Source organism: Physeter macrocephalus, chromosome 20 (assembly GCF_002837175.3).
Source record: "Physeter macrocephalus isolate SW-GA chromosome 20, ASM283717v5, whole genome shotgun sequence".
NCBI classification, from domain to species: domain Eukaryota; kingdom Metazoa; phylum Chordata; class Mammalia; order Artiodactyla; family Physeteridae; genus Physeter; species Physeter macrocephalus.
In genome coordinates this window covers 38,512,590-38,537,342 of record NC_041233.1, presented here as the reverse complement: position 1 = coordinate 38,537,342, position 24,753 = coordinate 38,512,590, and the positions used below count along the sequence as shown (strand labels likewise).

At 51.1% G+C, this 24,753-nt stretch overlaps 1 protein-coding gene across 1 annotated transcript; it reads left to right on the top strand.

Moving 5' to 3' along the window:
* Positions 1-3,158: 3,158 nt before the first annotated feature.
* Positions 3,159-24,753, top strand: TMEM72 (transmembrane protein 72). The gene is made up of 5 exons (XM_007129806.2): positions 3,159-3,228; positions 17,427-17,493; positions 21,014-21,085; positions 22,699-22,838; positions 24,275-24,753. The coding sequence occupies exons 1-5, from the start codon at positions 3,159-3,161 to the stop codon at positions 24,751-24,753; spliced, it is 828 nt and encodes a 275-aa protein (XP_007129868.2).

Below are 24,753 nucleotides of genomic sequence, written 5' to 3'. Positions count from 1 at the left end.
AGACTAAAAGAGAGTAAGGAACGTCCCAGGCCACACAGCTGTTAATGGCAGAAGTGAGTTTGGAATCCATCCCCGCCAATCGCCACACTGCTTCTCTTCCCTGGCTGGGCATCCAGGGCCCACAGGCAGGTGGGCGAAAGAGGAACCAGGTAACGTAGGAAACCCCAGCTCTCTTCCTTTGAATTCTAGGTGGCATCGCTGGCACATCTCACAGTCCTTGTCTGGATTCTTTAAGGAATCATAATCATCTAGAATCACAGACTTCCGGGTCCGAATCATCCAATCAGTGCTTGAGAACTGCCCATCATGTCACCTCCCCCCACCAAGTATTCACGTGGGCTCCAAGGAGCTTATTATCTCCTGCAACAGTTCATCCTACCAGTGGGGGAATGATGGCTAGAACACCTTCACCTACTTGGAGCTAAAAGCTTCCCCCCATAACTTCCAGCCACTAGTGCAAGCTTGGACTCCTCAGGATGCAATAACAATTGAAACAATGCTTTCTGTGTATGAGATCCAGGTCACACCATTGTCTGGAGCAGTGGGGTCTCTAGCACTTTGCTTCTTAGGCCTCTGTAATCTGAGACTCCCTTTTTGTTATTCAGAGTACTTTTCCACACTCTTTATGCAGGTTCCTCAGCCCTGCACAGTGCTTGGTCCTTCCTTCTGTCCTGTCCCCTTCTCGGCCTTTCACAAGCTACCTGGGCAGTCCCCCAGTTGCCCCAGGAAACACCCCTTCTCTTTTTCCTCTGGACCCATTTATGACTACAAGGTCAGACTTGGATGTCTGGGTGCTTCTCTGCCTTCTCAGCCAGCATCTATTTTAAGGTCTCTGGCCCCTGGCTCCTGGCAATATTTTCTCTGAATTCTGAGAGGTCTAATCGGGCCCAACCAGATTTCTCCTTTCCCCGTGGAGCTCCACAGATCACTGAATCGTAGTAAGCGGGGTCATAAACTCTGCCAGAGTCTTCTTTGCAGTTTCTTGAAAAAGGGCCCTCTCTGGGGTTCCTCCACATTTTACCCTTATGACAGGCCCTACACCCCCTCCTCTTCCATCCCTCTTAGGGTGCAACCCCGGTGAAGCAAGGGGACCCTCAGGGATGGAAGAACATTCCTAATGCTCAGCCCCTGTAGTTCTCAGCCTCTCCCAACCTAAGCCCAGTGCACAAAACATGAGCTTCCCAAGAAAAAGGCTGTGCAGAGAAATGGAACCTACGTCAACTGGCTTACCAGCAAGGAACAGGTGAATTTAGCCAGCTCCGTAAGGACGTTGGGTGCTCAGTACTGCTGGTTATGCCCTTCATCTCACCCCCTCAACACCAGATAGCGGCCCACTCCGACACAGGCATATCCAAAGGGAGAGCGCGTTAAAAGTCAGAGACGCTTTCCCAGCAGCACAGCAGAACCTGCCCCTTCCAGGCTCTTTGACCGGAATTGGGTTACACGCTCATTCCTAAACCAAAGTTGCTAGGAAGAGAAAGCTGTGACCAGCACCAGAGGGCTGAACAGACCCCGCCAACGAAGGCCTGGAAGGACACCATATCTCCTGAGCATGGAGGGGCCAGGTTTACAGCATAGTCGGCTGCTGTTAGCGAGGAAGAAGCCAGGCGTGCTGTGGGGCACCCAGAGCTTCCCACGGAGCTCAGGAAGAACAGGTGCCTGAAGGACGTGAGCCACAGGCTGCTGACCCCAGCCCCCAGCACCTCCACCTGTGCAATTCAGCCTGTGCCACAGAGACTCAGGTACCAGCATCGGGGGAGAGGTGTGTGAGTGTCAAGACCTGTCGAAATTGGGAAGTTTGGAGTTGATGAACATAGTCTGCTATTAAACTCAGTCAGCTAACCAAAGAAATAAACACATACGTCAAATCATACATTTTTAAACTTGATCTTAAAGATCACATGAACACAGAAGTTCTTAAACTCATGCAAAGCAGGAAAATTAGTAGTCTTTATGGAACACTATGAAATCTTGATCAAATTAATCAATCAAATTAAAATAACAGCAAAGAATATTTATTATATGAGGGCTTACACACGCTCAACAAAGAAAAAAGCAAAATGGACTATGCCTGAGTTTTCTATTATTAGAATTTAGTTTGGAATTTTTTTCTCCTCCTTTGGTTGTTTTTGATGTCTACCGCATATGGGCAGAGACATAAAAAGTTCCAGAAAAATGCCTGGGAGGAAAACTAAAACTAGATATAATTCAATCCCTTGTGTCAGTTAGTAAAGTAAGAATTAGTAAAAGCCCACCATTGTCCAATTTTAAAGGACAGGCTTCTTGGAGCAGCTCTCAGAACATGCTTTGAGAACCACCAATCCAGCCAAATCTGCTCATTTGTTTTCTGCATAAGTTTCTAAGGCTCAGGCATATCTTTGGGTTTCCCCAAGGTCACCTAGTTAATTATTGACATAGCAACTCACCTCCCAAAGATTATAGTAATTTCCCACATCACATGTCAGGGATGCATGTCAGGGATAAAGAAAGGTCCGTCTGTGGCATGGGCCTGAGCTAAGCATGTCTGGTCAGAGTCCAAATATGCCACAGACTTGGAAGCTTTCTAATCCACCTAAATACAGCAGAATAGAGGCTTGGAACTCATTTCAAAAGTTGTTTCTGCTGGTGATTTAAAGACACATCCCTCTCTCCTATACACACACAAACACAAACCTGCATGTACACTGTGACCTCCAGACACTGACTCTCAGACCCTGAAGACCTCAGGTCCAGATGTGACTTTCTCTGTGCCTTTCTGCTACCCAGTAGGGCATGGCCTGGGCTGACTCCTTGGCTGGCTCCCCACTCCCAGCCAGAAACAGTTAATTGCCAGCTCCACGCTGCCTCCAGCCCAGCCCTAATCGGCCTGATCTCAGGCAGCCACGCTGGGGCCGCAGCAGCTCCAGACCAGGCCCTGGCTGCGTGGAGCAGTGGGGACATTCTTCCAAGGTAATGATTAAGCTGAGCACCTGGCAAGCTGGGAAAGTGAGCCCTATTCACACCTCGGCCAGGCTGGGGTGGCCTGGACTGGTTTGGGAAGGCAGGGTCCCAGGGTGCAAGAGCCCGGAGCTGGTAGCCACAGCCTCCCGCTGCACACAGGCCACCTGGAGCATCTCGGGCCAGAGCTTCTGCTGTCTGCCTTTCTGGGACCCTGCACCATGAAACTGCAGGTGTTCTGGACGGGGCTGGAATACACCTGTCGGCTCCTGGGCATCACCACTGCTGCAGGTAGGACCCCGCCCCCCAGCTTCAATCCTCTGTGTACTGGGCACAGCAGACAGGACTGCCCAAGGGGTGGGAGCCGGCCAGCGAGGGACGGGAAGAAACACCTGGCCACATAGTCATCATTTTCTTTCCCCAAACCCCAGAAACACTGCTCTTCAAGGCAGCAGCAGGTGCAGTGGAGTGAGCCTGGGGCTGGGATCCAGGGGCCTGGTACAGAATCTCTGCCTGGCAACCCACCGTCCCTGTGACCTTGGGAACATCATCATCTGTGAAATGAGCTGAAAGGGTCTGCCCCACCTCTTTGGGGGCTGTTGTGAGGTGGAGGTGGGTGCTGAAGGTGAAGCTGTAAAGGGCTGGGCAAATGTAAGAATCGGCTGCCTCACTGCACGGTCAAGGGTCACTGGAGTGCATCTTGTTTTATTCAAATCACAGCCCCACTTCATGGAGAGGGAATTCCCAGCACACAGGGCAGGCTGAGCTAGAGAGCTGGACACAGAGATCCCAGGCTTCCCTTAAAACACCGTGGGTTTGCGGGGAGAAATGGTCCCCCGTGCTGGGCTTCTCTTCCTCACCCAGCCTGATCCGGGGGCTGCTCGACTTGCCGGGAAGACAGATGGTTACAGTAGTACCTGCACAGCTGTGACCCTGAGCTCTACCTGCTCACTTCCCCAGCTTGGACCCGGACCCTAGCCCCGTGCCCACCACGTGGCTAGGACCTGTGTTGGGAAGGTGAGCAGGCAGCATTCTGAGCCGTGGCTCTGGCCCCCACTGTCCCCTGGGGACAAAGAAGAGACACCCACTGCTTACCAAGTCCTTGCCCACCAGTACCCACAATCTTACGAATGGGTCTTGGAAAATGGGAAATGGCTCCCAGCTCAGACCCAAACAGTGCTGGTTCCTACTCCAGCCCTGTCGCTCACCGATGTGTGACATTGGGAGAGCCACCTGGGCCCTCTGGGATCACACTGTCTAATCTTTATGACAGAGATAACTGAGCCTGCTAGCCAGGTGTTTTGGAGGGTTGAGGATGCATGAACTGAGCATAGCTAAGTAGAACTGAGGATGTAAACCTTTTGGGAGAAGCCCCAGGGCATACTTCAGAGCTCAGAGGGGATCTGTGCCATTCCCTGGGTTCAGGGCCAGCTTCACTGCTCTGCTGGCCAGTGGGTTCTTCTAGCAATTAGCCCTGACTTGGCACAGGGAGGCCTGCTGTCGATGGTCTAATCCCACCCCTCCTGTTACAAGAAGGAGCACCTAAGTTCAAATAGAGGCAGTGACCTTGCCCAAGGTCATGCTACAGGTCAGAGGGATAGCCGGCCTGGAACCCTGATGGCTCGATTTTTTAAAAGGCCAGGCCTCTGCCCAAAGAGCTCCTTCTTCTCAGGGCAGGAAGCCCCATCCGGTAGGCACCAGGACGGGTCTGGAATTGCTCTGCTGAGGGCCCTGAGTAAATGAACGAGTAGGGGAGCCAGGTCCAACCTCCATCAGAACCACCTTGTCACCTACATGAGCTCCAAGGCCCCTAAATGCCCATCCTGGGGAAGGAAAGTTAACCCTCAGTAGGGTTTCTGTGTCTGGGGTTTGAGTCCTCATCTACCACAGTTGATCTTGACTACACCTTACCCTCCTCTATGCCTTGGTTTCTAAATATGTAAAATGCACCCCTTTCATCTGTCATAAACCACAGTGACACTTCCCCCTGCCATGCTCTGCCCAGAGGGGAGACCTGGCTCCTGTCGGGAAGCTGTTTTAAGAGGTATATAAACTTTTAATGGATAGCTACAGACAGTTTAAAAGTCCAATTTATCTCTGCCAGTAGAAGGGTCTGCAGCCACACACACACCCCCCCCCCACACACACACACATGCTACACACACAAACTTCTCCTCTGAACTACAGCCCTTATCTCTGTGCAGAGGGCCAGTGTTAATGCAGAGGATGGTCCTCTGCCTTGGTTTTGATATAGGATCCAGGCTAAATATAGGCCACTATATTGCCTTCTAATGGCCAGGCTTTCCAATAATTGTGTTTGGGTTTTCTAGAGTGCTGGGAGCAGGTGGGAAGCTAGAAAGAGGGGCTTTAGTCATCTTGGGAAAATCTCGAGTTTCTTTCAGCACCACTGAACTGCTGGCCTATTTCCAATGTGTAAGATTTGCAAATTCCTTATTCTCTTAAGCCTCTTTTTTGTTGAAATCCTCTGTTAAGAAGTCCAGACCTCATTTATAGGGGCATTGCTGCTAGAGAGGAAATCAGACTTGAGACAGAGGCTGTCACTTTGCAGAAACTCTGGGAGACCTAAGGTAGCCCTGGTCTGCCTGTGGGGAGGAGTGTGGGTTTCCTAGAAACTAGGAAAAGGGTGTGACCCGAGGTCACCCGGAGTGTCACCTGCAGGGACCAGGCAGCTCCTGATCCAGCAGCCCCTCCCTGGTTTCCCTTTCCCTCTGCAGATGGATCTGAGGCTGTCAGCAGCTCTAAAGGCACCAGGACCTGGGACATGCACCAGGATGGCAAGGCCCAGCGGCTGTGGCCGAAGCACAGCTCACCTCTTCCTCCCCATTCAGCCCCTGTAAATGAAGCTTCATTAGGTTGTCCAGTGGTCCCAGGGGTCATTGCTGTCCCACCCCCATGACCAGCCCCACACCATGAGTGGGCACAGACAGAGCATTGCCACCGCCAAAGAAGGGTAAACAGGGCTTGCAGATTGACCCCAGGCAGAAGTGTTTTGAAAATTAGAAAATGAGGCAATTCTCTCCCTTTGAAGTCATAAGCTTTCCAGGTCATCGCAGACCCACTTCTCCTTATTTGACTTACACTTGGCTGGTGTCATTCATTTGTATCCCCTGCCTGGCCATGGAAGGCATTGGGTGTCCCTCTGTTGCTGAGATGTGGCACCAGGAGCCACCCAAGGAAAAGACACAACCGGGGAACTGCACACGGCCTGGGAGTACTCCACACCTGCCAGTAAAGATGCCGGATCCTTACGTGCCCATCCCTCCGGCAGGTTCTCACTGTGTCCACCTGAAGACAGGGTCATGACATCCGAGACAGAGACTCAGGCCCCTGTGTTTCATTCTCATTAACTGTCAGGAGTGGGGGGACCTGGGAAAATGGGTTTCAGCCCAGATGGGAGCGCTGAGGCCCAGGGCGCACTTCCTCCATAAAATGAGAAAGGGGCCTGTCCAGCGAGGCTGGTCCCCATCCTGTGCTTGGAAGGCAGGATTGGCTTCCCTTTGCACCTCTGCTGTCCTCCTTATCCCCCAGAGTGACTCCCCATGAACTTCCTCCCCAGTCCTCAGCCCCTGCCCGAAGCCTGCAGAGAGAGAGTGGGAAGAGCTCCCTGTGTCAGGGTACAGGGTACACCTTGAAGGCCCTCCAGATCTGGGTTGGGGTGCGGACGGAGGTGAGGAGATTCATTTCCCTAGGCCTTGACCCTGGAGAGAAAGCCCTCTCCTCACAGCTGTGTCCTTGCACAAGGGCAGGCCTGGGCTTCCCACAAAGAGGAACCGCTGAGGAAATGTCTCTGGGCCCTGTGGGGAGGCCTCTCAACTTTCCTCAGAGCAAAACTCACTCGAGCTTCTCCGTCCCAACCCTCAGGGGCATTTTTTCACTCTTCCAGCTTCTGCTCTTGATGTAACAGCTGCTCATGAACATTATTACCTGAGTATCTATCGTGACCCCTAGCTCAGTGCTACATGTTTTAAATGTAGTATTTCGTTTCATCCTCATAACTACCTTTTTTTTTAACATCTTTATTGGAGTATAATTCTCTCAACTTTCCTCAGAGCAAAACTCACTCGAGCTTCTCCGTCCCAACCCTCGGGGGCGTTTTTTCACTCTTCCAGCTTCTGCTCTTGATGTAACAGCTGCTCATGAACATTATTACCTGAGTATCTATCGTGACCCCTAACTCAGTGCTACATGTTTTAAATGTAGTATTTCGTTTCATCCTCATAACTTCAAGTCCACTCTCTAGTAGGTCTGTGTCTTTATTCCCATCTTGCCCCTAGGTTCTTCATGACATTTTTTTTTTATAACTACCCTTTGAAGCACCATCACACTCATCCTCATCCCCATTGCACTTGGGGGGGGAACTGAGGGCTGGTTGGTGAAGTACCTGGTTCAAAGTCTCACACTCAGGAAGCCAAGAGGCAAGATTTCCATTGATGACTATCTACTCCTGAGACCCTACTCTTCATCAGCATGCCTTCCACCTAAATCAGGCCAAAGGACATGTCTTGCTATGTCTTGGCGAAACGATAGGATGCAGAATGCAAGACACACAGAGGGTACCAAAGAGGCTGGCTGAGGCCACCCTATCTGTCTAGTGCCCCCACCATCGGTCAGTCCTGACCATGCACAGCCTCAGGCAGGTGAGGTCATGCTGAGAGTGGACACAGTTACACTGGCAAGAGAAGGGCACCACTCAGCCAACGAGGACAGGAGCCGGGCTTGAGACAAAGCCATTTTAAGCAAGTCCTGCTTGCCACAAATCAATTACTTTCGATCAACCTGGGATCACTTAGGAGTTTTGCTTTGTTCCAGGTTTTTGACCCATTAACCTCTTCTCTACATAAAGGACAGAGCCACATTCCTGACAGCCCCGTTCCTTGCCACATTCCATTCAGATGGAGACTTGGCTTATTAATATAGTCTAGGATAAAAGAAGCATTTAAACCCAGATGTTCTCATTATTTTTTAAAGAGTACAGCAAATGCGTAGTTTGACTTTAGCCCTATTCAAAGCCTTCAAAAGAAAAAAAACTAATGCTTCTGAGGCAATCATCTTGGGCCTTCCTTGCTAATTTCCACCCTTCTTAAATGTATATCTCAGTGTCCACCTCCTGCCATCTAAGGAAGCTTCATGCACTCCAACATGTCCACAGGTGGATTTATTACCAGGCAAGAACATATTGTTTTCAGATCCTGTAAGTGGATGTTGACTGTTTTCCAGTCTGATTGTCCCAATGAGCAAATGAAATATCCCCACCTTAGTTCCACCCTCTTACCACTGGAAGATAATATAACTTACTTCAAGCATTTCTTTCTTTACTTATATGTGCCTGTGTCCTCCTTCTTAGATTTAGAACAAAAAATCTGGATCTCCACCTAGGATTCATTTATCTGACAAACATTGGCTGAGTCCCCACTTTGTGCAATGTAGGCACATAGATTAGGATGGTATGACCTCTAACCTAGAGAAGCGCATGAGCTGACCAGGGAGACAAGCTAGTAAATACATATTCCAGTGCCAAACACTGCAGCCTAGTGTTTGAGAGGGTGAATTTGTGTCCTTCTCTGCCACTTAGTAGATGTGTGACCTTAGGCATGTCAGTTAATCACTTTAAATGTCAGTTTTCTCATCTATGAAATGGGAATAACAAGTGCATCTACGCTCTGGGAACGTGAGCATTCAATGAAACAATGACTAAAGCAGCAAACTTCATGGCACATAGATTCTCACTCAGCACTGGTTAATTTTAGAGGAACGTGCAGGACACAGGGACGGCACAGGGTGAGTAATGAGATCTTCTTGCAGGATGGAAAAAGAAGAAAGATCAGAGGAAAGGAACAAGCTAACATATGTCCCTGGAGGCTGGAAGGGGAGGAAGGGGCTAGACTGTGAAAGGTCTTACACTGAGTAACATTTTTCTTCACATTTGCGCTTGGGTCATTAAGATCATCCCACAGCACATTGGTTATTTCTACATCACATGTACTGATGAAACCAGAAGAAAGATGGTGGCCTCATTTTAGTTTTCATGGGCTGACAGTTCTTTTAAGATTTTTCTTTAGCTCGGTGCCACCATCTGATGACGCCTGTTATCAAAAAAGAATGTAGTCAGAAACAAATGGCTGATGCTGGGGAGATGGAGCCCTCCTGTGGCTTTCCCCTGAGCCTTCCTAGCTTGCCATAGGCTAGGTAAAGATCAGATAAAGAAACATGTAGAGACATGGATAGACCTAGAGACTGTCATACAGAGTGAAGTAAGTCAGAAGAGAAAAACAAATACCGTATATTAACGCATATATGTGGAATCTGAAAAAAATGGGTATAGATGGTCTTAGTTACAAAGCAGAAAGAGAGACACAGATGTGGAGAACAAACGTATGGATACCAAGGGGGAAAAGGGGAGTGGGTGGGTAGAATTGGAAGATTGGGATTGACATATATACACTCTTGATACTATGTATAAAATAGCTTGCTAATGAGAACCTACTGTATAGCACAGGGAACTCTACTCAGTGCTCTGTGGTGACCTAAATAAGAAGGAAATCCAAAAAAGAGGGCATATATGTATACGTATAGCTGATTCACTTTGCTGTACAGTATACACTAACACAATATTGTAAAGCAACTATACTCCAATAAAAAAAAAAAAGAAAGAAACACGGTATGTGTAGCATGGAGAGAGAACATTTGGAGGCACGGTCACTGTTTTCTAGTGCCGGGAAAGCTGCCATGTGGAAGAGTGAGCAGATGCATTCTCTTTAAATGCAAGAAAGAATAAGAATCAAATACTTCAGCCAAATACTTTGACCTGAAATCAAGACCTAGAAGAAATTTCCCTTGTGGGTCTCTACAAGAAGGATGCTATTCTGCCTGAGGGTCAATATCCTCAATAGCATCAGCAAAGGTCTGTAGAGTCCCTCCATGTAAACGATGTCATCAGCAAAAGGTGGGGTATTGGCCCAGATGGTTTCATAACCTTGAACTTTATAACCTTGAAGGAAGAAATAATATCTATGCTACACATCCTTTCCAGAAATTTGAAAAGGAGGGAGTACTTCTCAAGTCATTCTATGAACTATCATTATAGTGATACCAAAACTAGAAAAAGGCACCATGAGAAAAGAAAACTAGACTAATACCCCTCATCAACATAAATGTAAAAATTCTAAAAGTTCTGACAAATCAAATTAAAATGTATAAAAAATATAACCAAGTACAGTTTATCCCAGAAGTGTAAGGTTGCTTTAATATTTGAAAATCAATTTATGTAATTGACCATATTAACAAACTGAAAAAGAAAAGCTATATTATTATCTAAATAGATACAGTGTTTCCCTGGGAGTGGATGGAAGTTTTGGAAGGTAAGATTACAAGGATACAAGGAAACTTTTGGAGTGATAAATATGTTCACTATCTTGATTGGAGTGATGGTTTCCCTGGTATACACATGTGTCAATACTTACCAAATTGCACATTTTAAAGATGTGCAATTTGTTGCGTGTCAATTAGAGACATGGATAGACCTAGAGACTGTCATACAGAGTGAAGTAAGTCAGAAGAGAAAAACAAATACCGTATATTAACGCATATATGTGGAATCTGAAAAAAATGGGTATAGATGGTCTTAGTTACAAAGCAGAAAGAGAGACACAGATGTGGAGAACAAACGTATGGATACCAAGGGGGAAAAGGGGAGTGGGTGGGTAGAATTGGAAGATTGGGATTGACATATATACACTCTTGATACTATGTATAAAATAGCTTGCTAATGAGAACCTACTGTATAGCACAGGGAACTCTACTCAGTGCTCTGTGGTGACCTAAATAAGAAGGAAATCCAAAAAAGAGGGCATATATGTATACGTATAGCTGATTCACTTTGCTGTACAGTATACACTAACACAATATTGTAAAGCAACTATACTCCAATAAAAAAAAAAAAGAAAGAAACACGGTATGTGTAGCATGGAGAGAGAACATTTGGAGGCACGGTCACTGTTTTCTAGTGCCGGGAAAGCTGCCATGTGGAAGAGTGAGCAGATGCATTCTCTTTAAATGCAAGAAAGAATAAGAATCAAATACTTCAGCCAAATACTTTGACCTGAAATCAAGACCTAGAAGAAATTTCCCTTGTGGGTCTCTACAAGAAGGATGCTATTCTGCCTGAGGGTCAATATCCTCAATAGCATCAGCAAAGGTCTGTAGAGTCCCTCCATGTAAACGATGTCATCAGCAAAAGGTGGGGTATTGGCCCAGATGGTTTCATAACCTTGAACTTTATAACCTTGAAGGAAGAAATAATATCTATGCTACACATCCTTTCCAGAAATTTGAAAAGGAGGGAGTACTTCTCAAGTCATTCTATGAACTATCATTATAGTGATACCAAAACTAGAAAAAGGCACCATGAGAAAAGAAAACTAGACTAATACCCCTCATCAACATAAATGTAAAAATTCTAAAAGTTCTGACAAATCAAATTAAAATGTATAAAAAATATAACCAAGTACAGTTTATCCCAGAAGTGTAAGGTTGCTTTAATATTTGAAAATCAATTTATGTAATTGACCATATTAACAAACTGAAAAAGAAAAGCTATATTATTATCTAAATAGATACAGTGTTTCCCTGGGAGTGGATGGAAGTTTTGGAAGGTAAGATTACAAGGATACAAGGAAACTTTTGGAGTGATAAATATGTTCACTATCTTGATTGGAGTGATGGTTTCCCTGGTATACACATGTGTCAATACTTACCAAATTGCACATTTTAAAGATGTGCAATTTGTTGCGTGTCAATTATACCTCAATAAAGCTGTTTTTAATAGTGGATGTGTCAGTTATCTATTGCCAGAATAATGCTGTGTAACAACTGCAAAACCTTAGTGGCATAGAGTAATAAGCTTTTATCATTCACACATCTGGGCGAGTAGGTTAGGCAGCTCTGCTAATGTAGGCTGGGTGTACTCACCTATCTGAGGGTCAGACAGCTGTTGGTTTGTCTAGACTGGCCTTGGCTGGGATGATAAGGTCCCTTGTGCTCCAGCAGGCTGGCCTGGCCGTGTGCCCATGATAATGGCAGAGGCACGAGAAAGCAGGTCCAGTTCACAAGCCCGTTTCCCATCTGTGCTTGCCTGGTACCTGATAACATCCTGTTGTCCAAAGCAAGTCACATTGCTGAGCCCAGATTCAAGGGAAGGGGAAAGAGACCTCTCTTCAGTGCAAGGGACTGCAAAGTCATATAACAAAGGGTGTGGATACCAAGGGCGTGAAGGCTTGCAGGGGCATCATTGCAATCTACCACAGGCACTTTGGCCAATCCACAAGGCCAAACAAAATAGTCCTCTTGGATGGTCTACTATAGTCGATAGTAGAGAATCCAGTAGAGAATGAGGACTCTCTCACCTTCAGGAAATTCTCCCTAAGCAGGCTTGTGAGTGGGTTGGAGGGCACTGAGGCCCACCCTATACTCTAAAATCTCTTCTAACTGAATATCTAGAATTTTCTTCTATAAAATCTTGGCCTTTTCTCATAGTGTCTCTGAACCCTGGCTCATAGGTGTCACCTGAATAGCTCTCAACACACTGGTAAACTTCCCTGCCAGGCTTAGCATCTGCCACAACTTCTCCTGAGTTAAGAAACCTGCAGCTACTACTTTATTGTCTCATTGGATTCTTAGCAACTAGTTCCAACATCTCTGTGTTCTTAGAAATGGTGCAAACCTAGCCCTCACATCTACAGTCAGCTGTGACCCCCTTTGAACCATCCCCAGCCATTGTCATCAGATCAGTGTGTCCCTACCTGAGATGTCCCTACAGACACTAAGACCAGTAGGAGATATGCCATAGCTGAGGATGAAGAAGAGCAATAAGTACGATGTGGGGAGTTATGAGGTGCCCTTAGCAGCAGTGAATATGACATTCTCACCCGGCTCCCCAGGCATCCAGGGCCAAGACCACTGCCTGGCATGGAAAGCCAGTTAGCGTGGCCTCTAATGACCTCTGTGAAGTGTCCTATGTTGCCACCAGGGCACTGCACTGAATGCAAGACAGATGTCAAAACTCAACCCAGTGATGGAGTCGGACCAGATAAGCTACAGCCAACCATGACATCGGCCCTGAGGCAAAGGTAGCAGGAGGCCAGAAGCCTTGGAGAGAGCCCCTTAGCCATTAGTACCACAGACAGGCCTCATCCTCAGGAGCACACGGGCCCTTAGCAGGCTGCACAGAGGGGCTTAACCCATGAGATGTACAGGTAGATGGGGCTTTGGGCCACTTATATCAATCAGGCCTGCAGAAGGGACCTGAGACAGGAAAATCAATGAGCAACATCAATACAGAGAGAAGAGCTCTTGAGCCACAATAAAAATATGTATTAATGGAAGGAAAGGAGAAGAATAAACCCTCCCCTTCCCCTGAGACTACCGATGGGAAAAACCTGCCTCTCCTAATAATTCCATTAGCCGTCGTCTACATTTGCACAACTCTCTATAATTTACTAAGCCTGAGGCTCATAGTCAGTTATGCGTGTTTTATCATCCCCACTTTTCTGGAATAGGAAGCAAGCAAGGGAGTAATCGTTTGCTTGAGGAGCCAGGACTCTGCTTTTCTAATCAAGCCGCACGTTCGTTCTCTGTCACAGCACTGCACGCCCATAGCTTTCATCGACCCACACTCTGGACCAGAGCCTCAGGATGCCGGGAAAGATGCTCCGGTGTGTGCCTGGCCCAGGCCTGCACCACAGGTCCAGAATCTCTGATCCCTGCTAAGTCTGAACTATAACAAACAGCTCAGGAAGGCAACTCAGAAGAAAGCCCTGGCCTCTGGGAGAAGAAAATACTGTGCTGTGGTTGGACTCAGCCCAGACAGGAGGGAAAGAAACTAGAGGCCAGGGAATGAGACGCAGAGACCAGGCTTGTCCACAGATGCTGGTTCTAACCAGACGCCAGAAAAGATGCCTCCCTGGAGACGGTGAGGGGAAGTGAGATGGAGGGGTGGGCCGGACTGTGCCAGGGTGGGCTTGTAATACGATTCTTTTGGGTTGGGTTGAGAGGCAACAGGATCCTAAGGGACAGGCAGCAGGGAGGGACGGAAGGAGTCTAAGGCCCCTCAGTTGGGGTGTAAAAGTAGCACAGGTGGCTCCACCCAGCACCCGCCCCCGCTGTGGCACAAAGAACAATGCAGCCCAGGATCAAGGCTCCTCTGGGGCAATTCTTTCTTATGGAGAAGTTGTTATAATGAAGCCCTGATTCTGGGGACATGTGTGGCATTTGTCCCCCATCTCCATTCTCAATCTCAGCTCCTCTGTCCCCATGACCAGCTCAGGGCAAGGGCCACAGCGTCATTTGTTGGGGTGAGTGGCTGTTGTAGGTTGGCCAATTTTGCTCAGAGCTAGAGCCCTGTGAAACCACAGAAGACGAGATGGAAACACAGTCTAGGAATAGCTGTCAGGAGACATCACGGAGCCTGGGCAGGCAGCTGAGGGCAGAAGCTGGGTCGAGGCCACAAGCAGACAGACGGATGAGGGGGACCGAAGGAAGGACTTCACGTTGGCCAGCCCTGCCTCGACCTCACATGGTCTGCCTCTGAGAGCATGAGCCCCAGAACTGGGAGGATCCAGCAGGGGACCCTTAGGCCCCAGTGTCAAAGGGACTTATGGCCTCCAGTGAGAATCCCCTACGGATCTCCTGGCCTGAGGGGTCATGCTTCTGACTTCACCCCCTTGCTCTCCTCCCCCTACCAAACGGCATATCTCAGGTCCCTGGGCTTGCAGAATCCAGCATGTTTACTGTTGGTTGAGAGCTTTTGGAAGAGTGACCCCACTTTCCTTGATGCAAAACGGGCTACCTGGAGGCTGGGAAAGCTGCCCAGGCCAGAGGTAGAGGGAGGAAGGAGCCTGTGTGTATGGACCACGTGACATCTATGAGCACAAAGTCCAGTTTTTCAGACCTGTTTCTTTTCTCCAATCCAAGCAACAACTCTAGGAGATACAACGAATTCTCCCCATTCCCCGGATGGTAAACCCAGCTCAGTTGAATTAAGTACTTATCCACTGTTACCCACACAGAACTGGGATTTCAACCGAGCTCTCTCTTTTCCCTATTGTTATTCTCATTTTTTAACTGCAAACTGCCTCTAGAGTGTTCCTGAAATGCCCCTTTGACTATTGACCCTCTGTTTCCATCAAATGACATCAAAATAGCACTCCATATGCCAAAGGGGTGCAAATCAGGAAAAGGGGCTGAGCTCCCAAGACCCCTTCCTGCCATCTGCTGGTCTTCGCCAGAAGCCCATGCAAATCTACAAAGACTACAAGGTGGATGAAGGTCCTGCCTCACCCCAGAAGTGAACAATCACAAGCATCAGCCTTGAGCAGAAGACCCCTTCCCCAGGCCCTGGGTGGGAAGACACTTCCCCGGGCTGGACTGGATCCTTGTACAAAAAATTGGTGATTTCACTGAGCACCGGTGATGTGCTTGGCATTAATTAATTTACTGAATCCTCAGAGAGATTGGCTCAGCTATTAACTGGCAAATGGGAGACCGAAATGCAGGACCTGACCTAGGCATCCATGATTGGTTTGTTTGTTTCTTTGTTTTACTTATACTCCCCGTGCCACAGTTTCCTCTTCTGTAAAGTGAGGGTAACAGTACTTTCACATAGGACTGCTGTGATGATTAAATAAGTTAATAAGTGCTTAGGGCTGAGAACAGGACAGGAGATACAGTGAAAACTAAATACATGAATATTTGCCTGCATAACACACACACACACACACACACACACACACACACACACACACAGACACACACACAGGTCGACAGTGGAAACCAGGAAATGGCCCATCGCCTGGAGCCAGAAGGCTCAAGTTTGCTCTATCGGTCCTTTGTTTTCTAGATGTGTCCTTGGGAGAACTACACAAGGTCACCGAGCCTCATTTCTGTCCCTATGAATTGGGGAGTATAGAACTCCCTGTGCTGCGGGGATGCTGTGAGGAACCAGGACACGTGTGACCGTTGTGTATCAGCCACTGAGTGCTCTACAGGTCACATTAACACTGCAGAGGGGAGTGAGGCTGTGTGGCATCGCTGACTCCTCACCTGGGACAAGCCAGCAAGTGGCTAGGACCTGGAGAGGACAGAGGCCCAGTGTCCTCCACCACCCTGGCCCGTAACCACAGGGAACACTGGAACCCCCATCACTAAGAATACATAGGCACCCCCTTCCTCGATGGAGGCCCCTCCTCCCTGAAGTACTTCCGCATCCCCCCACGAAGGGAAGGGAGGAGGTGCTGGCGCCTAAGTGAACGGCTCCACCCTGCATTTCAGAAGACAGCATTTCCGCAGCGGACAAAGGGCTCCGGTCACCTGAGCATGGGTGCTTGCACAGCGAATCCGCCAGGGAAAAGAGGAGGCATCAGGCCCAGGGAAGCAGCCCCCCGCACGGCAGAGATGAAGGGCCACACACGGGCAGCCGAGAACAGAAGCTCAGCCCCACCATCTTTGACTCTCGGGGAGGGAGAGGAGCTGAAGTCACTGTTCGGCAAATACCAGCGTGGGTCGTCAGAGCCCAGAGAGAAATGTAGGGTGCGTGGGCTGTAATCAGTTAGGGCCAGAAAGAGGCCTGATGGGTGGGTCGCCACGGCGGGAGGAACATCTGCATGCTGTCTGTGGAACGTTTCCATCAGCGGGTGGGTGGGTCAGGGCTGCGGCTGGTTGAGTGAAGCCGTGGGAGCGAGGAGACAGCCAGGACCCAGCAAGTCCACAGACGTGGCTCCAAGATGGATTTACTCGTAGAAATGCAAGGTCAGGTATTTGAGCACAGACACCAACTGCCAAGGAGAGACGGGCGGAGAGATGAGGCTGAGCCACATCTCATGTCCCAGCAAAACCCCAGGGGCTTAATCAGCACTGGGTCCAAAGTGATGAGCCAGGAGTGCATGATGCAGCCGCCAAGCCAGCAAGTGAAAACGAGGGCACGGAAACAGCAAGAACCATGATCTGGGCGAGGGAACACAGGTGGGGGCAGGTCCCATGGCCAAGCTCTAGGGCCCAGAAACACAGCCCACATGGGCCTACAGGGTGGTAAGGGTCCTTGAAGCCACTCCATGTGGAGGACACCCGTGGAGCCCAGGGCTTGGTGGCCTGTCAGTGTGGGCTGTTTCAGGGGCACTAAAGGGGTGGCAGCATGATCAATGTGAACAGAAAAGGACAGGCATCTGCTCTGGGGAGACTGGATTAAAAGGCCTCTGGGGTGCTGCATGAAACCCCTCTGGTTTCCAGAGACCAATCCAGAAGGCTCCTTGCTCTCTTGCACCTTCCCAGCCACAGCTCCCTGTGTCACATGGAGAGGAGCCTACCCTGGCTCCCAATCGCCAGGAGAGGGCTCACTCCATGTCCAAGGAGCCTGCACAAGGCAGTGCTGTGGCTGGAGCACCTGGGCCCACTCTCCCCTCCTCTTCTTCTCCCCTTAGTGCTGATCGGCGTGGGCGCTGAGACCTTCCTCCAGGGACAGTTTAAAAGCCTGGCTTTCTATCTGCTGTGAGTATGTGTGCACGTGCCCTCCCTGCCTGTATGTTCTGTTCCAGCTCACCCCAAGTCCCTCTGCTGAGGCCCACCCACAGCATCCCCCCATCCCACACGAGCTCCATTCTGTCCCAAAGGTGAAAGGAGTAGAGGGGGCTTCTGGAATATCCCCTAGTTGGGAACGACTTTCGCCAGATCATCCCGTAAATCAAGCAATTAGCATCCCATCCGTCCATCCACCCACCCATCCATACATACATCTATCCATCCATCCATCTCTTCAGTCATGTCTTTATTCAGAAAACAGTAACCAAGCTCTTGCTTTAGAGATTGGGGAATCATTTCAAAGGACTCTCTATTTGAGCTCCTCTATGTGCAAAGCACAGTTAAATGTTTTATTTACCTTATGTCCTTTACTTTTGACAGCATTACAGAAGAAGTGCATATAGTCCGTTTGGCAGATTAAAAAAAAAAAAAATTCAGAGGGAGTAAGTAGCTCAGCCCACATCACCAATCCCTTGAACAGCAGGGCCCAGATTCATCCACCTGGGTCCACCTTCAGTTTCTCAGCCTCTGTCCTTTCTCCTCTGCCAGCTGCCTCTACAGACGCCCCCTAGTGGGAAAAAGATCGCTGTCCGGTGGTATCCCAGAAGGGTGAGGAGAGCCTGGGCTCCCTGCGGGCTCTACAGCCCAGCTTCTCAGCAGCTCCATCCTAAGGGAGCCTCGGCCTGCCTGCAGGGTCAGCAGGCTGCATCCTCTGCCCCCCACCTCCTCCCCTCCATACCCACCCTCATCACGGTGGCCTGGTCTATGTCCTAAGGAGCCCTCGAGCCTCTTCGGTTTGCTACATGGACCACACCCACCATCCACAACCCCGTCCCACCCTTCTGGCCCATCTCCACACTGCCACAACTTTAGCCACCTAGAAACCTGGCCCCTCTGTCCACCTTCAAGGGATCCCGGAGCCTCCAGCCCACACTCCTTTGCCATCTTCTGGCCTCCACCTTATTTCTTGTCACTCAACTTACACCCCAGGAGCTTCTGACTTTTTCTCAAACTCACCCACATCACCTCCCCTCTAAGCCGTTGCTCCCTCCTGTAGAGCACACGAGTGCCTTCCCAGCCACCCCGGCATTCCCAAAGCCTGTCATTCCTCCCTGCATTTCACCCTGGGAAGCCTCCCCGATCCTGGAGCCCCTGCTGGCTGGAAGTGGCTTCTCCTTGCTCCGAAGGCCCTCCACATCTTACTGAGCCTGTGCCTGGCCGCGACGCACTGTCTGCCTGGAATCCAGAAGCAGGGCGGGCCTTCCTCCTCTCCACATGGTTTCCTAGTTCACCCACAAACATCCACTTCGGGTAAGAGGTGGAGGGTATTATCCTACGGGACAGTCCATATCCATGGCTGCTTAATGCAGACTGCTTTCTACCCAGAACCCTGCCTCTTCCTGACTGCTCCGCCCCTGTCCTGAGGGGACACTGTGCCCATCTGGTCACTCTGTGGTCCAGTCCTAGAAGATGTTCCTTCCACCCTCAAGACCCCTGCCCCTCACTGTAAACTAGTCTATGTTCTCCACCCGTGCCCTGCTCTTACCCCTTGGGGTGGGCACCCATTGCCCACCCGGCCTATCCCTCCTGCCACTCACACCCCACTCACCCCTCAAGGGACACCCAAAGGCCCAAATGTCCGTCCCTCCTCTTTTCACTTCTCCCACTCACCCCCCTCCCATACTCACAATCTCCCCCACCCCCTGCAGATCTCAGAGTCCTGCCACTGTGTTCTCTCCGTCCACTGGAGCATCTCCCCGTAAGACTGTCACTTCCTGCTCTGCGTCCCCAGGGCCAAGCAGGGGCCATGGCCACGAGTAGGCACCAGTAGGAGCTGATCTGTCATTGGTTTTCTCTGGGCTTTTCTCCACTTCTCCTCTACCCCTGCTGCCTCCTGTCTTCCTCCTTCCAAAGAGGCCCCTCAGCGCCTTCCTCACACTTACCCACAAACGGTGGCTGAAGGGTCCACATGGGCAGCATGGAGCCCTGGGCAGAGGCCTTCGTGTGTAGGATGTTGCTACAAGGGCAGGGCTCTCTGCTTGGATTCACTGCCTCGTCTGAGTGGCCCAGCATCCCTGGCCTCAAGAGGCACAGCCTCCGTAGCACCAGTTGGGAAGTCTGAATGAGCCACTCTATTCCCAAAGCCTCAGTTTCCCCCTCTGCTCCAGGACATAGAAAAAGGCAGTGTCACTTGTTTATCAAAGCACATGCTCTGGTGTGCTTGGTAGGCATACAGGCTCTGCGGTCTGAGCGCTGGGTTCGAATCCTGCCCCACTACTGATCAGCTATGTGACCATAAGCAAGGGGCTTGACCTTCCCGTGCCTCAGTTTCCCCAGCTGCAAACTGAGGGTAATCACAGTGATTTAACAAAAATCATTAAATGAATTGGTATTTGTAAAGCCCTTAGAAATGTATGCCATGTATTCATTATGTAAATTCATTATTACCATTTAAAAGCTGAGGAGTAAGAGCTAGGCAGATACTGGGAGGCACAGAGAAAGTGGGAGAAGGTAGAGATTAAGTACTGTATGGTCAGAGGGAGAAAGAGAGAAATAACTAACATTGTCAAACGGACAAGAGAAGAAAGGGGGAGACCTCCAAGAGGTGCTAGCCTGTGCAAAGGCCATGTGGCACCTAACAGCTTCATGTAGGGCTTTCAAAGGCATGATAAGAAATTTTGTTTCTATAGGACAGTGAGACCCTCCAATAAAAAAATGTAAGTTCCCCTCCAAAGATTCTGATATATACAGTCTGGGGCTGGCCCAGGAGTCTCCAGGAGATTCTGACTGGAGGATCCCCGGACCACACTTGAAGCAGAGGAGACTTTGAAGCAGTCTGGATGGGGAGGAATATCAGATTCAGAAGGAGCCCTCGGGCAGCTTGGTGGTGATAGATTGGAGGAACAGGAGGCCAGGAGGTGAGGGTCAGGGAGTCAGGGAAGCCAAAAGGGGAAGCTGGTATAAGGATTCAGGGGGCAGTGTCCAATTCAGGCAATACAGGTGAGACCAGAAAGAATGGGAGTGATTCTCAGGCTGTCTAAGGAACACAGTCAGCCCCTGCTGGTGACTGTTTGGATGACGAGAAGGCAAGTGATCAGGAAGGGATCCAGCTTTAAGGCTCAGACAACCAGCAGTCGGTGTCAGCTCTGGCGACACTGGGTAGAAAGATGTGCCTGCCAGTGTCCAAGCAACAGCGTAGGGGTCAAGATCGTCTCCCCTGCTGGCCTGCAGCTCCCTCACCTATCTCTGGGCCCCGTCCTCCACCCCTACCCCCCACCACCGAGGCCCAGCCCAACGCAGCACAGGCCCTGGCGTCCAGGCAGCTTCTGGTTCATGTTGACTGGGTGACAAGATCAGGTCAAGAAACTCCTGGTCAGTTGTTCGGCTATACACGGAGGCCCAGGAGGCCAAGGCACTGTGAGAAGACAGCCGAGGAAAGTGAAGGGAGGGTCAGAGGGTACCCGGCCTCCTTCACCTGCCTCCGCCACAGGTTTACAGGAGCCGCCGTCTCCGTGAGTGAAGGGGCCTACTTCGTGGCTCGGCTGCTGGCCATCTGCTTCCAGTAAGTAGCCTCCAGAGCGGCCCCACTCCCACCCCCAGCCCCAGACACTCCCAGATGGCTCCACCCATGAGACCATGACCCGGTAGATGTTCTGCTCCAGAAGCAGCCACGGACAGCTTCCCTCCTGACCCTGCCGCGAGCCCCAGCCTGGACATGGGCTCAGGCTCGTGGAGCTCAATGGTCCCCTTTTCCCTTCTCCCAACCAGGGAGTGGACTGACACATCCATTCAGGGCCTGACCCCACCCAGAGTCCCTGACAGAGTCCATCCCCATCCTCTGGAAACAGCCAGGCACTGTACCCCCTGTCTGAGTCATCTACCACGGGGCGAGTACCTCGCGGAAAGCCAGCTTGGAGCAGGCAGAGCTGGGTTTGAGAACTGACTCTGCCTCCTGCTGGGACCCAGGGACAAGTCAGGGCCCACCTCCATGCCCGTTTGTGAGGCAGGAATGCAGATTTTGCAGAATCTTGGGAAGCCACATGACCACAGAGGCCTATACCTCTGCCCAGTCACGCTCCGTTCATGGAAGCTGTCATCAGGGTGGCCAAGGACTGACCCCTGGCCACAGTTCTCAGAATCTAGACAGTTGGGTCTCTAGGTGGTCAGCTAAAGAGCCAGGCTTCAAATCCAGCTGTCCTGGCATCGTGCAAGGCCACTGGCTGCCTCCCAGGGTTACCAGCCCTGAGGCAGCAGGGCTCCCCCATTTCTGCTGAATGTCACTGCTAAAGGACCCTTGCAACTTCTCAGGGCAGGGGAGGGAGGTGCCCTGGGCCTGAAGGGGCATTTTACCGTCTCTGGAGTCCCTCCACTCCCAGCCAGGGTTTGTTACAAAATAATGACCACCAGGGGGCACCAATGAGCCATGGCCGCAGAATGTGGGAGGAGGGCTGTGCTCTGGTCCAACACGTCATCCGCCAGCCCACACCACTCCCCCAAAGCCGGACTGGGCAGGAGGCGGTGTGCAGAGCCCCGCTCCAAGCCAATTCAGAGGATGAAGGAGATGGACCTAAAGGCAAACACTTTCCTCCTTTGCAACCTGGAGACAGCTCCCCTAAGGAAACCTGCTCAGCATCAGGCCTCTGCCAGGCCCACGTGTGATCCTTGCATGCCAGTTAACAGAGAAGCCCCCTTGGGCCAATGCCATCTCATGCCTAGCCAAGGCTCCTTTGAGTAGGGTGCAGCTGGATTCCAGCCCTCTCACCCATGTGGCCAGGCCCTTTGTGCAGTGCACACCCTTACAACTGTCCCAGCCAGGTGTCTCCTGTACTGCACACTTTCTGCACTGCACTGTGGACTTCCCAGTGTGCCCCTGAGTCTCTTACTCTTCTTCCCACTGCCTTTGAAGCATCCTGAGAGCATTTACCTTCCTCCCCCCTGGGCCAAACAGGCATGTCTGGGCTGCATTTCACAAAAAGTGCTGGAGACCCTCTGGAGAGGCTCAGACAAGGCCCCTAACTTGGAACCCACAGTGAGGACTTCATCCCCTGGGGGTATTCAACCAGAGGCCACTGCAGGGAACATGGCCATAATAGGACCCGATCCCAGACTCTGATGGCTTTATATATTGCTGGGGCTTTTCTGGGTCCCTGCCAATCCTGGACTTCCTCCCCCCAGGTGTCATCCAGGGTCCCTGGCCTACAGAGCAAGGGAGAAGGCCCACTGGCTGGGCTGCTTCCAGAGGTTCCTGGCCTACATGCTGCTCTCTGTGGCCTGCTTCCTCCACCCTGTCCTGGTCTGGCACGTGACCATCCCAGGTAGGAGCTCCAGGAGGTAGTGGAGGCAGGCAGCCCCCACTGCGGGTAGGCTCTGAGCAGAAGGGGCTGCATCTCGCTCTCGGGGACGTGCAGCGATGCTGGCTCCAGGGCCCCACTAGCTCCTCTGCCCTTTCTAGCATAGATCATAAGGATGAGGAACTGATCAAGTGACAGGAGAGTCCCAAGAAGTGCATCTTTCCTATAGGCGTCCAGAGGCTATACCCACAAAAGCGAACTGACCTTTTCTCCGATGCTTGTGTGTGGCCTGAGCTTTCAGAGGGAGCAAGATAGTCACTCCTCCATCCAAACCCTTCTGTGCCTCCTTAGCACCTACCCATTCAAGTCCAAACTCCTCAGCCTGGTTTGAAAGGCACACCGAATGGGATCCCCAAAGACCCTTGCAACTCCATATTCTTCTCCCACCCCATTCACCCTGCTAGTCAGCCCATGTTCTGGTCTCAGAAGCCAGCACTTGATGCTTCCACCTCCTGGGTTTTGACAATGATTTTTTCTGCTAGGACCCTTCTCCCTCCTCCTTAGCTGTGAAAACCACACCCCTCCTCACAACCCATCTAAAAATGCCAGGAAGCTAATGACTGCCCTTGGAGATGAGGTGGAAAGGTGGAGCCTCCTCTTCCTTCCTGCTGTTTCTCTTAAAATACCTGTCGTGGCCTCTCAGGGACACTGTGCAGCCTTCACTGGACTCCTGAGCAGGACTCAGCTCTGCCAAGGCCACAGCGAGCCACGGCCTCCCACTCCTTAGAGAGTGTGAGATGCATGGGAGGCCCTGGCCCTGGCACGAGGGACAGCCACCTTCACCTCTGCCTCTGGACAGGGTGGGGATCCCAGTAGGAGACAGAGGAGCCTCTGGCCTGGAGGCTGCATGAGGGGCCAGGAGGGGAGCCAACACTGTGCCAGCTGCACCCACAGGGATTTGCAATTTTCTCCATGTTTATAGGGCAGCGGGCAGTAAAGCGGGATCTCCCCACTCTTGGGAACGGAAGGAAGCCCAGTTCAGCAGTTGGGCCCAGTATCCAACATAGAGTCCAGGTCTGTCGAAGGCATTGCAGGTCCAGCCCCAACAAGCCGTCCCTGAGAGGGAGGCTGAGCGTGGTGATGGGAGGACAGGCGGGCAGCACCAGGATCGGCTGTCAGCAGGAAGGGGGCCTGGGGCACAGGGTCTCCTGGCTAACTGTCAGGGTGAGGGCCCCAGCACAGCACTGGCCCCACTGACGTCCCCCGGCCAGGCATCAGGCCTGCCACACGGGTCTGATGTGGGTCGGTGAGGACAAGTTAGGCGTGAGGGCTGGAGCACTGTGGGCCTGAGTGTGGCCGCCCAGGCGTGCCGCAGTGGCCCTTTGGGACGGTGGGCGTGGACAGCCTCTGGCTTTTCTCCGGGACACGTCCAGCATCCTGACCTCCCAGATCTCTTCCAGGCTCTATGCTCATCATGACTGGCCTGGCCTACTTCCTGCTGAGCAAGAGGAAAAAGAGCAAAGCTGCCGCGGAGGTGCTGGCCCCCGCAGAGCAGTACACGGACCCCTCTGGCAGCGCCGTGAGTACCACCGGCTCTGGGGACACCGAGCAAACGTACACCTTCCATGGGGCCCTCAAGGAGGGGCCTGGCTCCCTCTTCATCCACATGAAGAGCATCCTGAAAGGGACCAGGAAGCCCAACGCCCTCCAGCACCCAGACGCCCTGACGGAGCTGACTCTGGAGCCAGCTGACCCACTGGCCAAGAAGAAGCAGGTGCACTTTGAGGACAGTACGGTCAGAATGATCCCGGACCTGGCCGAAGACCTGGACGACGGGGACAGCGAGCCAGAGGAGGTCACCTCTGACACCAGCCCCATCATCCCTCCCCCCGAGGCCCCACTTTTCCTATCTTCCCTCACGGGCACCAGCCTCTTCTGA